The sequence below is a fragment of the Pristis pectinata genome, chromosome 11, assembly GCF_009764475.1.
Source record: "Pristis pectinata isolate sPriPec2 chromosome 11, sPriPec2.1.pri, whole genome shotgun sequence".
In the NCBI taxonomy this organism is placed as follows: domain Eukaryota; kingdom Metazoa; phylum Chordata; class Chondrichthyes; order Rhinopristiformes; family Pristidae; genus Pristis; species Pristis pectinata.
The window spans coordinates 49762476-49783007 of NC_067415.1; the positions used below are offsets into that span (position 1 = coordinate 49762476).

The 20532-nt window shown below is 38.9% G+C and overlaps 1 protein-coding gene across 5 annotated transcripts in view; it reads right to left on the reverse strand.

Annotated features, from left to right (window-relative positions):
• Nucleotides 1–272: 272 nt before the first annotated feature.
• khk (ketohexokinase) overlaps nt 273–20532 on the reverse strand; it is a 41005-nt gene continuing 20745 nt past the window's right edge. For 3 of the 5 annotated variants that reach the window (XM_052026592.1, XM_052026590.1, XM_052026591.1), the window contains 6 exons: nt 19911–20045; nt 14048–14120; nt 7053–7199; nt 5932–6020; nt 4668–4822; nt 273–3520 (listed from right to left, as the gene is read on the reverse strand). In XM_052026592.1, coding sequence (XP_051882552.1) covers nt 3435–3520; nt 4668–4822; nt 5932–6020; nt 7053–7199; nt 14048–14120; nt 19911–20045 — 685 coding nt within the window. In that variant the 3' untranslated portion in view covers nt 273–3434. The remainder of the gene's footprint in view (nt 3521–4667; nt 4823–5931; nt 6021–7052; nt 7200–14047; nt 14121–19910; nt 20046–20532) is intronic. The other 2 variants (XM_052026594.1, XM_052026593.1) reach the window with 1 other exon arrangement.

Consider the following 20532-nt stretch of genomic DNA (forward strand, 5'->3'; position numbering starts at 1 on the left):
TTAAATCATAAAATATTAAACTTGACTTAACTAACATAACTGTGATTTGAAGATCAGATGCTTGGCATTTCAGCATTTTTAATAACATTGATGAAGGTGAATAATCCTTTCCTGGGGCTAGTTGAAAGAATAATGCATTTATTTCAACATTGATGGTCATTTCAAGTTGCAAAATTTTTCATGACAGTTTACATCATGGAAAAAATACTGGTTATTCAACACATTGCTGAAAGAATGCATTCAGAAAGGAAAAGAAGATAACACTGATAAGATCTTCATGTGGAGATCTCCAAGAAAAGTGGAGAGAGACAAATACAGACCTCCAGTAGATCTTTGTTGACTAGCAAGTGCACTCAAACAACACTGACATTAAAGTTCCTTGAAGGCCTCAGGGCAAAAAAGCACTCGATAAGTAAAATGTGAGTGAGTATGTTTAAGGATTCTGCCAGGTTAACAGAGACAGTGTCATGTTAACAAGTCCAAGTGGAACTACAAGTTTTAAGGAACATCTCATGTAATAAAAATAAAAATTAATTGCAGTCCAATACTGACACGGACATTTTCTATAAACATACTTAGGACTATATATAGGGCACAATTTAATTGCATCATATGTTATGAGCACTGATATTATTCCTCATAAGATCTGATCCTTATACTAATGCTTCTGACACTTCCTACACAAGTTCATCCATGATGAGGCCTTTGGTCAGCCACCTCAGAATACCATAAGTGGTATCCTTGCAAAAGAACCACTATCTCAGAGACTTAAAAGGCAATTCAGGACATTCAGGGACCTAATTCTGATGCTACCCCAGTTGTTATTCCAAAACTAGCCAAGTATGTGAACATATCATTTCAATCAATATGAAGCTAAGAAGCAATCCCTCACATCTGATCTAAAAGGCTAGCCAATGAATATGCTAAAGTTATTAAATATTTTTTAAAAGGCGACAGTCACATTGGGAATGGCTCTTAATTTGAATTCTCCTTTTCTCCATTAAATGTCAAAGGTGAGCTTTCATTGTAACCACTTCTACTTTTTTCTTTGGTGTCTGTCTCTGGTGTACTCCCCTGGCATTTGATTGTAATATTTCTAAGAAATATGTTGTACTGTGTACTGGAATTGGGAAATCACTGGTCATGGAAGGGTAGACTTCTAAAACTTATTAAAAAATTACACTGGGCACATTAGCCAATAATGATGAGAAATGGTAACAGACTACTCCATTGTTGTTTGATCATAACATTCTACAACCAAAATAAAAGGAAAACAAGAAAGCTGTCCACCATTCAGATAGACCTACTTGCAGTCAGTGTAGCAAAACACATTATTGTTCATGTAAAAATATTTACATTATTAAACATTAATTATGATAACATTACTTGTGTTCAATTAATGCAGCCATTTTCAAAACAAAATGTAGAGAATGCAAGAGGTCAGAAAACGTGCACATGCATTATCCTTGTCTCAGGATAAAGTTCTGTTTAATTATTATATTTTGTTTTTGATTACATTCTTTTTTAAGTGTAATGGATATTATACATTGAAAGCTAATTGTTTATAGGTATCTATTCTGATGAAGATAAATTCTCAAGTAATGCTTCCTGCAAAAAATATGTGCAGATAACAAAAAATAACCTGAAGAGATTATATTCCCTGGGAAGAACCCCACGCAAAAAATGGCATGTACCCACAATACATTGGCAGACATTGCGTTGTTTTTTATATAATTTATTTGGCTTGCAAGATGTAGACTTTGGCACTAGCAGCATTTATTGTCCATCCATAATTGCCCCTGAACTGAGGTAGTTAAGAATGAATCACATGGGTGCATCTGGAGTCACATAGGTAAGGACAGCAACTTTGCTTCTCTGAAAGATGCCAGTGAACCAGATGCTTTTTTAATAACATCCAGTGGTTCCATGGTTAGCAATAATGAGAATTTTTTTTGATTTCCCCCCCCCCCCCCCTCAAAAGTTACCAAGCTGCTATGATAGAACACAGACTCATGACTCTGGATTAATAGTCCAGACCTCTTTTTAGTCCAGTAACTTAACCACTGGGCTACCGTAGCTTATCAGCAGATACTATATGAAAACTCGTACAGTGAACTGCGGAAAAGGAACTGGGAACTGGTATTGGACATACATGTTATGCAGGTAGATATTGAGATTACATACTCATGGAAATGTATCCCCGAATTTTTCATTGCACTTTGTAGACATAACTTTGGAAATATTTTGAATATTTTCCCATCACAGGAAAGGTGAAAATTAAATGAGGCAATATTGTCAACTGAACTCATGTTAAAACAAATGTAAATGACATCCCATTTAATAACAAGATGCACAGAACTTAGCTCTTTCAATGTTGGATCTCAGTTAGGGGCAGAGAATGCAACACAGTCAATCACCAGCTGTCTGTAAAGCAGTTTCAATGCTGCATTTGTAATTTGCATTGAAATACTTGTAAACATGGAATCCAGTATGTAAACATTTCAGCTGTTAACCTATCTAAATGATGTTTGAGAAGTAGTTAATTTAAAGAGAATTTTTTTTGGAATCAGTCAACAGGTCAGGTGGATTCTGTGGAAAAAGGAACAAAGTCAATGTTTCAGGATGAAGGAGCTGGGAATATTTGATGCAGGATCTTTGGCATGAAATGTTAACTCTGTTTCTCTTTCCACATATGCTGCCTATTCTGATGAAGGGTCTTCAACTTGAAATGTTAACTATGTTTCTATTTCCACAGATGAGCTGCCTGACCTGCTCAGTGTACCAAAATATTCTGCTTTTCAGAGTTCCAGCATCTTGAGCCTTTGATTTTCAGTGGGCTAATTTATTTCAATTACTAATGTGCCCACCCTTCTACACTACAATCCAGAGGAAAGAAAAAAAGTGAAATTCCAAATGATCCAAAGATTTATGAAAAGAAGCATTATGTTATACAACCACATAATTAAATGTTATGTTTGATTAAACTTTAAGTTCAGTTCCATGAAGTTATCCAGTATTTCATTAGCCCCACAGGCCAAAGTTAATTGGAGTAATTACACTGCTGCTTTGGGAAAAACAAGTCAAGTTGGACCTATGGTTCTTAAAGTTTTACTCATTATTGCTATTCTCAACTCATGTCTGATTCTGTTATTGATTAACTGATAGAGATTGAATGCTGAGATTCATCAACAACTCAATTGCAGTTACATCTCACAGTTGCATACAAACCAGATGGTAAACATTGAACTAGATCTACAGTAGATCTAGCAGATTTAATTATTTTTAAAATTGTTTCATAATCAAAGAAAATCACCAAAACATTTTTATATATTTGTATATCAGATGGCTACAGAATCAAAAATTGAGGCTCGTGCAGAATTTTCTCATTTCAATCAACTCTAGTTATTCATTCCTCCAATATATTTTGGGTTTCCTCAGACAATTCCATCATATCCTTGAATCCCACACTTTTTCCCAGCAATTTGGCAGCCAAATGTCAGTGCTTCCTGAATAGACTTGCCTGCAAAAAAAAAATCACACAATACAGGCTGTCATATTATTTTATAACATTGTGGGTCAAATGTATTTACATAACAGAAAATCAAACACTTTGTGATCATATCTTTTCATCCTTAGATCACACTTTAATCTGGAGAATCAAAGGACTGCAGATGCTGGAGGAACTCAGCAGGTCAGGTAGCATCCGTGGAGAGAAGCAGACGGTCAACGTTTTGGGCCAGTCCTTAAGAAGGGTCCTGACCCGAAACGTTGACCATCTGCTTTTCTCCATGGATGCTGCCTGACCTGCTGAGTTCCTCCAGCATCTTGTTATTTTTCATACTTTAATCAGGACAATGTTTAAACATTTAGAATACAAGAACATATGTTAGTTTTTTTTAATAGAACATCACTAAAAGTAAATTTCCTATTGCTTGCAGGTAAGTATAGTGTTCAACAACATATGAAGCCTTTTAAACCACCAGAAAGGCTTAAGGATCTTAGTTTGCACTCAGTTAACTGATCTAAAGGAGGTGGCATTGGGAACAACCTGCAATCAATGGAGACACAAGAGACTCCACATGCTGGAATCCAGAGAAAAAACTTGTTTGACTCTAGATAAGGAAATAAAAGAATATCGCCATTCCATTCTTCATCCAATCATTTCTGATCAAAAACTTTGCAAGTTTGAGCATCAGCAGGAGAACAAAATTCCTGTATTTCTCAGGCTCACACATGAAGAATGCCAGTATTTGTAAATTGCTATCCACAGTACAATTAGATGTTCCAAGTTTATACCTTCAATGAGTAACAAGGCCTTGAATATTAATTTTAAAGAATTTTCAGTGTTCCTTAACTCCACCCTCATTCAAAGAAAGGGGAAAGGAACTAACCTATTTGATATAACATAATCTGTTCTATGATTCTCTGTCTTTAACTTATTACCTCTAATATTTTCTTGAGGCCAAGATATGACAGTGTAACTCACTGAATTTGGACTTATAAATACAAATATGTGACATAACAATCTGTGGGACAATATGTTGATACAACGTAGGCTCAATGTAAACTCAAAATAATGTTACACAAAACAGCTTACATTTAGAAAAAAAGATTTCTCTTCTTAAAGCTAACTTAGTTTCATTGAAGCACAACAAACTCAGACGCACCATTATACAGTCCAAATATTACAGCTGCATTGAAAGTATCTCCAGCTCCAAGAGTATCCACAACCTTTTCAGGAGGAAAGGCATTTGAATGAAAGACCCCATCAGGACCCATTGCATCAGCTCCTTTCTCAGCCCATGCACAGACGAGGTATGCACTAAAAAAAAGAAAATCGATTTAGAAGACCATAATTACAATCCTTTATTTGAAATAAGAGTGCTCTTGCCAAGGATAACATAATTTCCTGATTTGTCAGTTCAATCTCTCCTTAGAGCTTAACTTGCTTTCCTTGTGGCCTTTTTCAACGGAAATATATTGCTAATCTGACACCAATCACTGTGTTAAAATTTGAGGTTCTGATCACTTTATCATAAATACAAAATATTGTGGCACTGGAGATGGTGCACAAAAGATTTCTAAGCAGGATAGAAGAAATGTGAGATTAAACCTATAAAAAATGATGGTTCTGGATATGTTTTATCTCAAAAAGGAAAGGATCAGAAGTGATTTGTCTCATGGAGAACATAATCTCTGAAAAATCATGCTTCACTTACTGTCCTTGAAATTTCAGTGACATTTCCGATAAAGATCTTTAAAATTATGAAAGATGGATAGAGAGATTGCATTTCTATTTATGGGGTACAGCAAACTGGGGACTGTCACAATAGGTCACCAAAAAACTTATTTGCCTCAGGAGATAATAATTGGAACTTGCTAGCACAGAGAATGATTGAGGCAAATACTGTAGATGCTTTCAAAGAAAGGCTGTTTTGTTAACCATATGACAGAGAAGGGAATAGAAGTTTACGATGATAAACTTAGATGGTGAAAGAAAGGAGGAGGTTAAAATATAACATAAACACCAGCATGGACAGATTGGCTGAAAGACCAAATTTGGTGCATATTCTCCAAGACATGGCCAAAGATCCAGCAATATCATGCTGATGTGGATACTTGACACTCTTTTGCAACAGCCTTGGAAACAAATGGCAGTGTGGCAATAAACATAATATACTGGTCTTTATCTCCAAAATCATAGTTCCAACACTGCACCGTAAAGGTTTCCTCCCACATTCCAAAGACGTACAGGTTAGGAGCTGTGGACATGCTATGTTGGCGCCGGAAGAGTGGCAACACTTGCAGGTGCCCCCCAGCACATTCTCAGTAATGCAAAGAGACGCATTTCACTGTGTGTTTCGATGTACGTGTGACTAATAAATAAATATCTTAAAATGCAGTTGAATTTGGATCTCCAATTGAACTTACCCACGTTTCACCCGACTGTAAAGTCCTTTTACTGCTTCTGATGCTGAATTAAATCCAAAATGTCTGGCAACATCTTTGCTGACAAAGACCTATGGAGTGCACAAGTAGATGTTGCTGTGTGATATATTTTATTCTTTTTAATTGTAGTATTTTTTTCTATTTGAGCTCTTTTCACATGTTTATTTTAAATAATGATTTGTGAAAATACACTTCATAGGTTTTTCTCTGACTTTATACATTTCCCCACTATAATATAAACACCATTTTAATGTATATTTTATGGTCCTCAAATAGGCAGTTTTACGGAGGATCTAGTTATGAAAAGTTATGGTTCACCCACCATTTTTGAAATTTAATTTCCATTCCTAGACACTATGATGAGTGCACTATGTACACCTGAAGCTTCATGTCTTTAGTCTCTCTCTGATTTAAGTGTTCCTTTAAATGGAATAAGATATTCTACATATTTTCCCTACTCCTTTTTAATGATAAATTTCCCAGGGCTGGCTGATACTGCAGCAGTTTTCAGAACTCCAATTTCACCTTAGCAAATCCATCTTTTCCAGGGACACAGCTTTTACAAAATAAGAAGAAGGTTTGTCAAATACTTCACGAAATTAACGCCTTCAGTACTGCATTGTGAAATTATATTATTTTTATGTAACATCAGGGAAAGAGAAATATAAGGTATTCTGGCTCTGCTTCCTCTGGAGTTCTGAAGGTTAAAGGTTTGAGTCCCATAACAGCAGTTATGCCCAGAATCTAAGGTGACATTGTTACATTGTCAATAGAATAATTCAGACGAGATACAACCTGTGGTACCAAATGCCCATGCCGGCAGTTTGGGTGGTCATTAGGATGTGCTATTGCAAGGAGATTTAATGTCTGAACCAACTTCTGCCACCATTACCAGCCCATTAATTAATTAAACAACTGTTTTCCCACAAAACATCAATTAACATACCTTAAATATATTTAATTGTAACGTACCTTTAAGATATAGTAATGCAATGTGATCTTATATAAGGGCAAGCATTACTAATGTTAATAAACAGGCCAGTTTCATTTAACTAGTAAATATAACGTCCTTATTTCTTTAACATTTCTAGAATAAAACGTACCACATCGCCATGCCCAAAGAGCTGGTACAGTTCTTCTCTTGTTTTCTCAATCTCCACAGAGGTGGTAATTTGCTGTTCAGCTGGCACATTGGCATTGTAGTGCTCCACTTGCTGTATCATGGCAAGCTGCTCAGATGCATTTCTGCCCTACACATCAATGACAATTATACAGATTCATGACATGTAATTTTATAAGTTTAAAATTAGGCACACTGACATGTAAGGACACTAGATCTGTTCATGGTACGTTTCCACTTTCAGATGATTCATTCAAGATTAACATAACTCCCTACAAAGAACAATGGCAGATAGGGACATCCCATGTTAGTTAATAATAGTTAACAATGACCCTAGCATTTGTATCTGGAGTAAACTGAGATCAGATTTCAGGGGGGGGGGGGGCAGCAGCATTGTGTTTGTATGCTTGGACTTGTTATCCAGAGACTAATGATTCAGACATGTATGTTCAGATCCCAACCTAGCAGATGAGGAGTTTTAAATTAATTTTATTAAATAAACCTGGAATGAAAAGGTTGCTTCAGTAGGATGATCAGATTGTCACAATTACCACTAAATGTAGGGAAGCAAATCTGCTTTTCTGACTTGGGCTGGCCTAGATGTGACTTCTAACCCACATGAATATGGCAAATTCTAAAGTTCAGTCTGAAATAGTCATACAAGCCTGTCAGTCATGCCAACACTGCTACAAAAGTTCATAGTATGACAAAAACAGGGTAAAGGCACAGCCAGTCTCACTGACGCTGCAAAATCCTCCTTGATAACACCTGGAGAATTGTGCCTAAATTGCAAGAGCTGTCCCAAAGCTCCTTCTAGCAAAAGAACAAACATGCTCTTACTGATAAAATCTTATCATTTAGCGAACATCCAACACTCCTCCATTACCAAATGGGACATTTTTTAAAAATTTTATTTACAGCGTGGTAACAGGCCCTTCCGGCCCAATGAGTCCGCGCCGCCCATTTTAAACCCAAATTAACCTACCCGTACGTCTTTGCAATGTGGGAGGAAACCGGAGCACCCGGAGGAAACCCACACAGACATGGGGAGAACGTACAAACTCCTTACAGACAGCGACGGGAATCGAACCCCATATTAAGAACAGAACTGGCATGTTAAACCAGATTATCTTAAAGGTGTGTGGGACACCAATAAAAGCAGTTTTATATTCAAAACAGTCTGCAACCTCCTTGTTCAGCACATTCCTCAATCTATTTTCACCATCAGGTCAATGAAATCCCCTTTTTCAATGAGAAGTGCAGAATAGCAGGCTGGGAACTAGACACAACTAAAATGAAGTAGTAACTTGGTAATACTACAGAAATAAAGGACTGCAGATGCTGGAATCTAGATGAAAAACACAATGATGCTGGAGGAACTCAGCAGGCCAGGCAGCATCCGTGGAGAAAAGCAGGCGGTCAATGTTTCAGGTCAGGACCCTTTTTCAGGACTGAAGATGGGAAAAGGGGAAGCCCAATAAATAGGATGGAAAAGCAGAGCAGCGATAGGTGGACAAAAGAGGGGAGGTGGGGTGGGCACAGGGTGGTGATAAGTAGATGCAGGTAAGAGTGATAGGCAGGTGCGGGGGAGGAGGGGAGAGCAGATCCACCGGGGGATGGGTCAAAGGTCTGAAGAGAAAGGAAAAAAAAGGTAGAAAAAAAAGAGGCTAGGAAAGGGAAGAAGAGAAGAAGCATGGTGGTGGTGGTGGTGGCGGTGGTGGGGGGCGGGGGGTTGTGGGCAAGGGGGGTGAGGATGACCTAAAGTGGGATAATTCAATTTTCATGCCGTTAGGCTGTAAGGTTCCAAGACGGAAATAAAGTTACATTCAGACTGTAGGTACTGCATGTTGCAGACAGATTCACAATTATGGATTAAGTCAAAGCTTCCCAATCCTGTTATGACTAGTAGTAGACAATTAAACAATGATTAGGAGGAGGAAGCTCCATAAAAATCTGATTTCAATGACAGAAAAGCCTCGAACATGAGTGCCAAACAAAAGGCTGCTGTATTTTCAAGCATCATCAGCCAAAAGGGCCAGGTGTGTGACTACCTCTTGAGGTCCTCACTGCAACAGAAGCCAGTCGTCAACCAGTTTGTAACACACCAGGTTTCAGGTCAATGAACATTCATCAGATCTTGGAAAAGTTAGAAATTAAATGTGTTTTAAGCAGCAGAGAAGGGGGAGGGGTGGAGCATACAAAGGGAATGTCTGTGGTGGGGAGACTGAATGACACAGGTGAAGGGAGATTAATGCCAGCTGATTTGTACGAAGGAGACACAAATTAAAGATGATGTGTGGTACAATGGTGCAGTCAGCAGAGCTGCTGCTTCACATTGCCAGCGACCTGGATTTGACCCTGGCCTCCAGTGCTGTCTGCCCAGTTTACATGTTCTCCTGTGACCACGTGGGTTCCTTCTGGATATTCCAGTTTCTTCCCATATGGCAAAGATGTTGCTATTTGTAAGTTAATTGGTGACTGTAAATTACCACTTGTGTGAAGGTGAGCGGTAAAACCTGGGGGAAGTTGGAGAGAATGTGGGGAGAATAGATTGCAGGGCAAATTGATGGAATACTCTGAGAGCTGGAATGGCCTCCTGTGTTGTAAGGAAATATGGAATGAAAGCAGTAGACAGAGAACAAAATGAACGTTGGAGCTGTGAAATACAAACGGTGCTGATGCAGGAAATCTGAAATAAAACTCAGAATGCTGTAAATACCAAGCCGATTAGGTATCATCTGTGGAAAGGAAAACAAGAGTTAATGTTACCAATTAATGACCTTCCATCAGAACTGGCCAGTGCTGATCTAATCTGGGGAGAAAACTGAGTTTCTCTAGTTATCTGAGGGCAGTAACATGCCTTGTTGGACGATGAGATGCTTTTCCTTGAGTTTACATTGGATTTTGTTTTAACAGTGTAAGAAGTCAAAGACTGAGTGATCGGAGTGAGAGTGGGATGAAGAAGTAAAAGTGATGAGCAACTGGAACTCAGAGTCACCCCCACAAACTGTACTGAGGTGTTTCACAATGTGGTCATCCATACTCAATCTGTCTTTGTTTCTCCTCTTCTCTGCCGTTAAATCTTGGTACCTACTGCATACATGTTAAACAGTTTGGGATTTGGGTTCATATTTCCAAATGCAGAAAATCCCAAATATTCTTCTTGCTGGCTAATCTGTCAGCTCTGCACCTGCAGGTCCACGTGAATTCTAACAACAGGGAGTTAACTTACTGGAATTTCAAATTTTGAAATAGATGATTTGCTGTTGGATCCTGTGCCAGGTCAGACCCAGGCAAAGAATCCACAAGCCCATTCATTACAATGGATTTATTACAAATCTGAGACAGAAAGGTGTGTTTGGGTGGGTTTTTTATATTTAAAAATAATTTTAAATCATTCCAATTTTTTTTGTTTTTAATAGTTTAAGAAACATTGACAGCATGTAGAGTTGGGGGAGTGACTTTCCTAGTGGTCAAAAGTTTACGTTATTGGTGGGGCTTATTTTGGCATGCCCATGTGACCTCACTACATAGTGCAAGGTCCTGGTGCCTTTTAAGGTCTTGCCAAATGGGGCTAAGAGGCTTTCATCCAACAGATTCAACTTAACAGACATACACAAGTTAAGTGCAGGCTACTTCATGCATCGGCATCAAGTGCAGGTGGTGAACCACACAGCAAGTTCCATGTCAATGTTTTCTAGTGCTGGAGTGCTGTTGGAGCAGGATGTGGAGTGACATAATCACAATGAAAAGGTGTCTAGCTATTTAATCAGCTAAAAGAATTCTCACTGTAAAGTTAAAACAATTCTCAAATGCAAGGCCGATTTGCAGGATCACGTTGCATTGGGCCAAATTCAAAGATTAAGTGTCATACAGGACATTCGGGTGATGCTGCAAAGAACAGCAAGTTCATGAAGTACATTGCATAACATAAACTACTTTCACCTGCAGAAGTTAGGTTGTTTTTAAATTTAAAGATGCATAACTAACAACTCAAGTTATTTACCTGTGAAATGTATGAGAAAAAAAACTCACAAAGACACAATGATGGATAATACAAAAGTAGAAAGTAAAGGTTATTCATAGGAGTCAACTTCCTATTCACCAGCATCTATGCATTGTTTCCAAAATAAAATGTCTCATTTCCCCTTCTCAATCTTCTTTGCTGCAATACTGTACCACACTTCCAGATGGAGTAGAGTTAGGCTGCAGGAAGAGTGGAAGACAGATTACTTTGCTGTCCTCATACCAGAAATAAGGTCACCAGAAGCTCAGTCATGGAATAACAATACGCAGAGGCTCTTACATATGTGCACACTCAGAGATCAAGCTCCAAGTCATCGTTGATAGTTCATTGAAGTATATAATAGGATGGGCCTTGAAATAAACATCCGGAAGACAAACCTGAAATAAAAACAAAATGCTGGGAAAACTCAGCAGGTCAGATAGCATGTGTGGAAAGAGAAACAGTTTCAGGTCTGGAACCCTTCAATAGAACCAAGAAGGAGACAAGTTAGTCTAAGTAGCAGAGAATGGGGGGGGGGGGGGGGGGGGGGGAGGGGAGGGAAGAGTGATGGATGCAACACAGGTAATTTCTCACGTAGAGTGAAATAATAGGGCAGTTAAGACGAAATTAAGCTCTATGATTTTAGAGGAAAAGGTCTGGAGTTTTCCTCTCCCAAGCTACCCTGCCAAACAGTACATCCCTTCAACAATCAAGATCCACAGTGAGACTCTGGAAAACCCAACACTTAGCTCATAGTCAACATGTAGCAGTGATTCTCTGCCCTCCTACATGCTTTGGAGACATAGACACCTACAGGAAATACATCAAAACACCAGAAATGCCACCACTTGCTGTCTGAATAAGACCCTATAACTCAATTGGCAGGTGAATCAAAGTCAGAAACTTCATCCAAGCCAATATCCACAGTATTAAGACACTAATCATGCTCAATGAGCTTCAAGGGGAGAGCCACATGGTCTCCATGTTGCACACCAGACTGTTCTCAAAGCTCCCTTATTTATTTTGCATAGTCTGCAAACAAAGCAACAGCATCCTTGGTGATGAAGTGGAGTTCTGGGAACTTAGTCAGTGGGCACCCATTGCACCAATTTTGGACCATGCCACAGCTTCAGCCTGGATTGTCTTAAAGGCACTAACAGTGCTGGGTGGCTACACAGAATCTGTTGATAGCTCTAAATTGGTTGAGAATGACCAACTGATGAATTGAGAAGTTTAAACATATAGAGAAGGAATTATACAGCACAGAAATAGGCCCTTATACATGCCAACCAAGATGTCTTCCTGAGCTGGTTCCATTTGTCTGCATTTGATCCATATTGCTCGACACCTTTCCTATCCATGTACCTGTCCAAATGTCTTTTAAATGACCTGCTTTTATCGCTTCCTCTGACAGATCGTTCAATATACACACCACCTTCTGTGTGAAAAACTTGCCTCTCCACTTAAGACTTTTCAGCCACCTCCGAAGCCACAGAACTAGAGTGGGAGCAAATCATTCTCGATCCTGATGGACTGGTTAAAAAGAAGAAGAAGAAGAAAACAAGTAGAAGAGGCCCTTGGTTCAGTGGGTCTGGCCTTGCACTTCATCAGGAAAGAAATCAGACTTATTTGGTTGAGATTCAATATTGTTGGATTTAGAGTTTAATTTTATGTTAAAAGTATCATTTCAATGTTGCACTTAGTGAGTTAGAAAAGCACTGGAATGCTATAAGATGTAACCACAAAATTACTTTTCTGCTAACATAAAGCTACAGTATATCTTTATATGATCATAAGGTCTAATTTTCTTCCTGTTCGTAATTGAAATTTAATTGTTCAGTCAAAGAACTGTTGATTAGAAGGTGATTGCCAGTTTCAAAATCTAAATCAATCACAAGTTTTTATCTGTTTTTTTAAGACCAATATTTACTTATGGAACTGAAAAGGACTTGTTGAAAGGTCTGACTATGAACAATATAGGAAATAGACGGGGGATGACAACAGACTGAAAACTGAGTTTTAAAGAAGATGGATAGGCAATTGACAAATGACATGACCAGACTCAATAATGAAGAAGGAGGTCTGAATAGTCAGAGCCAGGCTTATGTATGAGAAGTTCAGGGGAAGATGATACTTTGCAAGAGTAGGTTTGAATTATTCAGATGGGAGGAAAAAAATCTAAAATTTGGGGTCAGGCTTATGATGTTTTTGTGAAGGGGCAGAAAGTATTTGTGAAGAATTGGATGAGGTGTCAATATTTTTAGAATTAGACTCATTAAAATTGCAGGGGTGGAAACAGATAATTGTGGATGACCATGGCTCTTTTAAAGCCGCCAGCTGGTAATCAGGATGAACTCCAAACTCTTCACACCACTGAATAAAAAATAGTTGAAGACAGCAGTCCCCTGTCTCATTTTCATCAGGAAAATACCATAATCTTATTTAATATATAAGTTAGTAATGCTACTTAAACCCATAAATGTGCCTTTACAAAAACCTGTTTAAAGTCAAAGGAATTGCTTAAATTCTTTCTATTTGCAGTTTCAGACAGCAAGCTCTGTATTGTTAGAAACCATAAGGACAATTGTGATCTGCAATGCAGTTTACTGTATACAAACCAAATTCTGATTTAAAAATGGCACTTTGGGCAATGATTGAGAGGGATCAGATAAATACAAAAACTGTTCTTAAGAACAAAAAAATGTTCAGGATATGCCCATTCTTAGTTCGCTGAAGTGATTATAATTATAGCTTATAGCTTCCTCGATACTTAAACAGTCTTACCTATGTGCTCAGTTATCCTTTCCTATTTCAGAGATATCAAGCAATTACTAGATAAATGTAAAAAAAAAGTTCCAAAGTATCACCGCTGGCTCAGAGAAAACTGGAAAAATAACTTTTCATTTCCATTGTAGCAAAAGTCATAGCATCAACATTATATTAAAGGCGCCATTACAGAAGCCAACACTCACCTCCCAGTGAATCCACTTGTAATGTGAAAGATCAATTTTCCTAAAATCTTCTGGGGTAACATCTGGTAAATTCCTAAACATAACCACATTTAAATCAAACTGATATATTTGTGTTACGTGAAGTGCAGTGTAACTAAGGTGATGACTCTTTACAAGTAATCCAACATTCCATATTTCTGGCAAATGTTGCCTTCCAAATTGAAATTACATTATATAAGGCATTTAGACAAGTGTGTTAGCTATAGGAAAGCATTATATTAACTTGTAATTAAAATAAGGATCATGCAAATTTAAATATATGCATTTAATTTACATCCATAAAATTACTGAAACATTTAATGAAAATTTTGAAATTTTATAGAGAGGCAAATATGAAATACCCTGTTACCTTCAGTTACTAAATCTCACCCTTCCAATTGCTCTTGAATCCTTTCCCTTGTCTCTTAACTCACTGTCTTGTCCTAAACATTGTGAACTTCCAAGTGTGCAGGCAGAACCTCAGGCTCCATACTACACAACTGCTGTTGTGGCAAATAGCTCCTTAGGCACCTGGGCATTTGCCCAAAGATAGGGATTAAAAAAAAGCAGAATTCTTGTCAGTGTTCTCCAGGAAGGTAATGAAAAACTTCAAATTTCACGTTTGGACAGTCACACCGTACATTAAGTCAGTTTGGCAGGACACAAGCAAAATTCTGGCCAGTGATGGATATCCAATCGATAGGATTCTTATCGGTTTATCACAAAAGGTACGACTCCAACACTTTAATAAATGTCACACATGTATAGGATGGCAGATCAGTATGCATCCAGAGTTTAATTTGTAAAGTTAGATTGATGGTACTTTTTTAAAAATGTTAACTCTGTCGACAGTTCATCAAACAAATTTTAATGCAAATGATGTTGTCAGCACTTTCCAAATTCCTATACTTCACGAACTCATAATTATCTAATCCCCATTTAGGTTTTAAATTCATTTCAAAGCTGTCTCCCCTCCCACACCCATGCCAAGCTCATTATTAGATCTGCTATCACTGAACAAACACAAAGCCAGATTCAGTTGGCATTAAGTCAATGATTAAAGGTCAAATTATCAAAAGGTTCTGAAAAAAAATTAATTATTAACCTTTGAAGTCATGCCAGTATTGCCTTTCAAGCATCTGTTCTGCCTGTTGATTTTGAAAAACCCACCTGACACAAAGTTCAACGGGAAGAAGTTTGAAGCGGCTCCAAGTACTTCCTTTCAAACACAAATCAGATCATGAAATGTAAAAATCAGACCTGAAGTCACACCAGCACTGAATTGAAAACACATGGAGAGAGCAGTTCCATGCATACTACTGATAGGAATCTAAAAGAATGTAAAATCTTAAGTACTTTCACGGAAATGACAATAACACAATTGGAAGTCACTAAGTGGATGATGCAGAAATTGAATCATTGATTGTTTAATCTGTAAACAAATCAGTCTTAATCTTTATCTTTAATTACACGTGTAACATTTTTTCCATTTATGAACTGCAATTTTTCATGTTTTTGAATTGATTATTGAAAATCATGTATATGTTTGATTTTGTTGCCATGCAGAAGGTAAGTGTTACATGTGCCAATGCAGAAATACTCCTTTTAAGGATACCAAGAGAACAATGGGCATTTTCATTTGTCCCTTGGTGAAGAAAGATACTGCCAGGAGTGCGGAAAAGACAAGAGTTAACAATATCAGCAATCTGATAATCTTCATTAAATTTTGTTTCCACAAGTTGTTGAGATAAATACTATGGATGCATTTAAAGGAAGGCTGGATAAATATAATTGGGAGAAATGATTTTTTTAAATTAATAATTGACATTGCTAAGAAGGACAGAGCTTGTTGCCCAAATACCCTAGTTGTGGTGGGCTGCTTCGGGAACTACTTCCGTTTACATGGTGAAGTTACACCCAAGTGTATTAGATAGGAAGTATCTTGATTATGACCAGTAATGATAAATACAGATAAGTGTACAGGATACTTTGCATTTTAACTGAAGCAAATAGCCAAAGCCTAGGTGTCAGAGTCAAATTTGGGAGGAGTTGAAGGAGCCTTGGCAAGCTTCAACAGTGCATCTTATAAGGTAAGCACTGCAAGCATGTAGCTCTGGTAGCAGAGGCAGTGAAAGGGCTAGATTGTCCAACCCAACCCCTGCTAGCCACTTGCCCTGTAGTTGCTGCAAAAATATGCACTGCTCAGAAAACATTGGAGATGCTGACGAATTTGCAATTCTGCTTGACAGGGTAACCCTGTGGTGGTTCTTCACCATGCTGGTTGCATTGGCACTCAAGGAAGGTCACATGACTGGCTATCATGTGTGCTGATGCCATAATTTTCTTTGTTTCAGCAGTCAGTAACACAGAAGCCCTTGGGAGTGCTTTTTGGATGCATGCTTTTTTGGGGTGGGGTGTGGCCTCATACTAAATTCCACTCCAAAAAAAGTCACAGCTGAGAAACATCACTGGGGAGTTCTATGTCAATAATCTGGGAGGAAGTACCAACTTGAAACATATAAAAAATATTTTAATTATGTTAGAACCAACTTCCTTCTTCATTTAATTATTTGCACAAAATACCTTGGCCTTCTTGGCTGGTGTTTTGATTGGGCAACCTAGACCAATATTTAAGCTGGTGAATGAGGTGCCAATTAAGCAGACTGCCTTTCCTGGATGGTTGACCTTCCTGAATGTTAATGCAGTTGTACTCATCAGGCATCTGGGGAATATTCCAACACTATCTTGATTCATGAGAAACAAAGGACTGCAGATACTGGAATCTAGATGAAAAACACGATGATGCTGGAGGAACTCAGCAGGCCAGGCAGCATCCATGGAGAAAAGCAAGCGGTCAATGTTTCGGGTCAGGACCCTTCTTCAGGACTGAAGATAGGAAAAGGGGAAGTCCACCATGTAGGAGAGAAAAGCAGAGCAGTGATAGGTGGACAAAAGAGGGGAGGCGGGGTGGGCACAAGGTGGTGATAGGTAGATGCAGGTAAGAGATAGTGATAGGCAGGTGCTGGGGAGGAGGGGAGAGCAGATCCACCGGGGGGATGGGTCAAAGGTAACGAGAGAAAGGAAAAAGGAAGTTGAAAAAAAGAGGCTAGGAAAGGGAAGAAGAGAAGCAGCATGGTGGGGGGGGGGGGATTGTGGGGAAGGGATGTGGGGATTACTTAAACTGGGAGAATTCAATGTTCATGCTGTTAGGCTGCAAGGTTCCAAGGTGGAAAATGAGGTGCTGTTCCTCCAGTTTGCGCTTGGAATTCTCCTGGCAGTGGGGGAGGCCAAGGACTGACATATCTGTGATGGAGTGGGAGGGGGAGTTGAAGTGACTGGCAATGGGAAGATGCAGATTACAGTTACTGACAGAGCGCAGGTGTTTTGCAAACAGTCACCTAGTCTGCGTTTGGTCTCACCAATGTAGAGGAGGCCACACTTGGAGCACTGAATGAAGTAGATGATATTAAGGGAGGTGCAGGTGAATCTCTGTCTCACCTGAAAGGACTGTTTGGGTCTCTAGATGGAGGTGATGGAGGAGTAGGTGTTGTACCTATGGTGGGGGCAGTGGAAAGTTCCCAGGGTGCAGGTGGAATGGGTGGGGGGATACGAGTGAATGAGGGAGTCGCAGAGAGAGTGGTCCCTGCAAAAGGCAGAAAGGGGTGGGGAGGGGAAGGTGTGCTTGGTGGTGGGGTCCCGTTGGAGATGGCGGAAGTGGCGGAGAATGATGTGTTGGATACGTAGGCTGGTGGGATGAAATGTGAGGACAAGGGGACCCAATCCCTGATGGTTCTGGGAGGGGTGGGGGTGAGAGCAGAGGTGCGGGAAATGGCACAGATACGGGTGCGAGCTCTCTTGACCACAGTCGGGGGGAGGGCCCGGTTAGAAAAGAAGTTGGACATCTCGGATGTCCTGGAGTGGAAAGCCTCATCAAGGGAGCAAGAAATTGAGAAAAAGGGATAGCATCCTTGCAAGAGACAGGGTGGGAGGAGCTGTAATCGAGTGATTCATGCTTTGTAGTAGGTGGAAAGGGTTTCTGGACTCAGAGCGTAAATCACTAAACAGAGAATAACCAGCTCTCACCTGGTCCCACGCTCACAATATATGTGTGGCTAATCCAGTTAAATTACTGGTCAGTGTGACCATCCCTTCTCAACTGCAACAAAATGTAGATGCTAGGAATCCAGTTGTGACAGTACCATCGGAGAAGTATTTAGAATCTCTTTTGGAACTGATCTTTACAAGATCTTACTCCCCATTATCCAGTAAGATCATTTTTGCAAGGGCTCCTGGGTACCGCACTCAGTCAAATGTTGCAAGTGTAATGTTGAAGGGGTAAGGTGAAGAGGAGCAGGAAGGAACATGTATGAGGATAAATGCCACCCTAAACCAACTGTACTAAATATTTCTTCCATTGTTGTACATTCTGTGTAATCTTATCCCACAGAAATATAACATAAACCTTTAGATTCATAATAACAAATCTGGAATTCACACCTTTTTTCCTCAGAGACATTAAACTGCGTGAAAGAAGTCAGTAGCAAAACTAGAACAATTATTGAGCTTTGTTTCAGCTCCTTAATTTGTGTTATTTGAAGAATTGCTGTAGGTCGTGCAACTGTCTCACAGCTCCTGCCACTCAAGTTTGATTTTGACCTCCAGTGCTGTGTGGAGTTTGTATGAATTCCTTGTAACTTTGTGAATTTTTCTGGTGCTCCAACTTCCTTTCAAAGAAATGTTGCTTGGTGGGTTAATTGACTACAGTAAATTACCCCTAATGTGGATGGCTAGTGAGAGAATCAGGTGGGGGGGGGGGTTGGTAGGCTGGTGTTGGTAGCTGGGTGTGGTAGTGTTAATGGGCATGTGAGCAAATAGGTTATAAGGAAATGAGGAGGTGGTGGGGGGGGGGGGGGGGGGTTTGAATGGGATTGCTCCGAGATAGACATGATGGTCCAAGTGGCCTCCTATTTCATAAAGAAATATAAAACAAGCATTTGCTCATCTCCATTGGCAGTTAAGGTATACTAATAGTATTAATTTTTATTTATTTTTAATTGTATTTCCGAGAAAACAATAGACAAACAGCCTGAAGTTAAGAATAACTTTCAATATAACTACAGCAAAATATCCATAATGGGGACTTCTGGATAACCATGTCTCCAAATTTTTTGTTCTTAACATTTATGGGACAATATTATCCAAGGCTTGCAAATAAAGACCGACAAAATAAGAAGCTTGCAAGACAATGTTTGTCAATTATTCGTGTAGTTAATCGGGAAAGTGGATTAAGAGACTTCAGAAAATGTTGAGCTATCCTCTCACATATATTGTAAGTGTTGATTTTATGTTGTAGAGTGATTCCTGGATGATAGTTCCTCTTGAACATTTCACTTAAACAGTTATTTCTTCTGTATGTTTGAATGTAACAATCTCCTCCATCTCAGGGGTCATGGCAACCAAGCTTGAATCCATCTTCACCCACCATCCATTTCTGCGTAATCCCAGCTGTGGTGGGGGTAAGTGGTGGTCACAGAATAATGATCATGAATAAGGAACATGATTCTTTTTTCCCCTCATGCCTTAATTAGTGACACTGAGACCAACTACATACTGTTGTACTCCTGCCTTCAGTTCAATACTGTGCATTAAACTCAACACATTGTTTGCATTTGATGTGGATCTTTTTTACATCTATGTAGCTCGATAATTTATCTAGTGTTTTTTTAATAAACTGAGCCAAAAGCAATGTACTGCCTACAATATTAAAAGGCCATGAAAGGAATATTTCTGCATTGCTACATTTTAAAATATCTGTAATAAAAATTGAAGTGACAACAAGTCTTACATGTCGGACAGTATGACTGTTCGTGAGCCATTGGTACTGTTCACAAGGCAGCAAGCACAAGGTGTAACTCCCACATGCTGCCACACAATGTTGGATACATTAATACCTCTGCTTTGAAAATCATCTGTTATGAAACTTCACCATGGGAAATGGCAAAGGCATAGGAAACAAAGATGAGGAAAATTTGGTGTTATTGCAAGTTCCAAAAGTAAAAGTTAAAGTACAGGACAACTGGTTGTATTGTTGGTCACAAGAAACTGCCTTACCTACGAAGGAAATTTCATTGTTCGCCCAAACATTGATAGCATTGATAGAAGTCAAAGGTTGTTGCTACCAGAACTGGCTGCTGATAGCTATTATAACCTTTACTATTATAACTATTATAACAGGCAACTTTGATCAACGTTATTAATCCTACCTTAACTCTGCCCCATTCCTTGAGGAGAAAATCAACAACTAAAAGATTTTTTCAACAACTGGCATTTAAGTGGAACTTTTAAGTGATAAAGTATCCTGGATTTCTGCAATTATAACACAACAATTAGGAGATTTTGGATTTTTGAAGTGTAATTTGAGTCATAATACTCTGTATTACCAAGATATTACAGGCAAGAACAGTTTG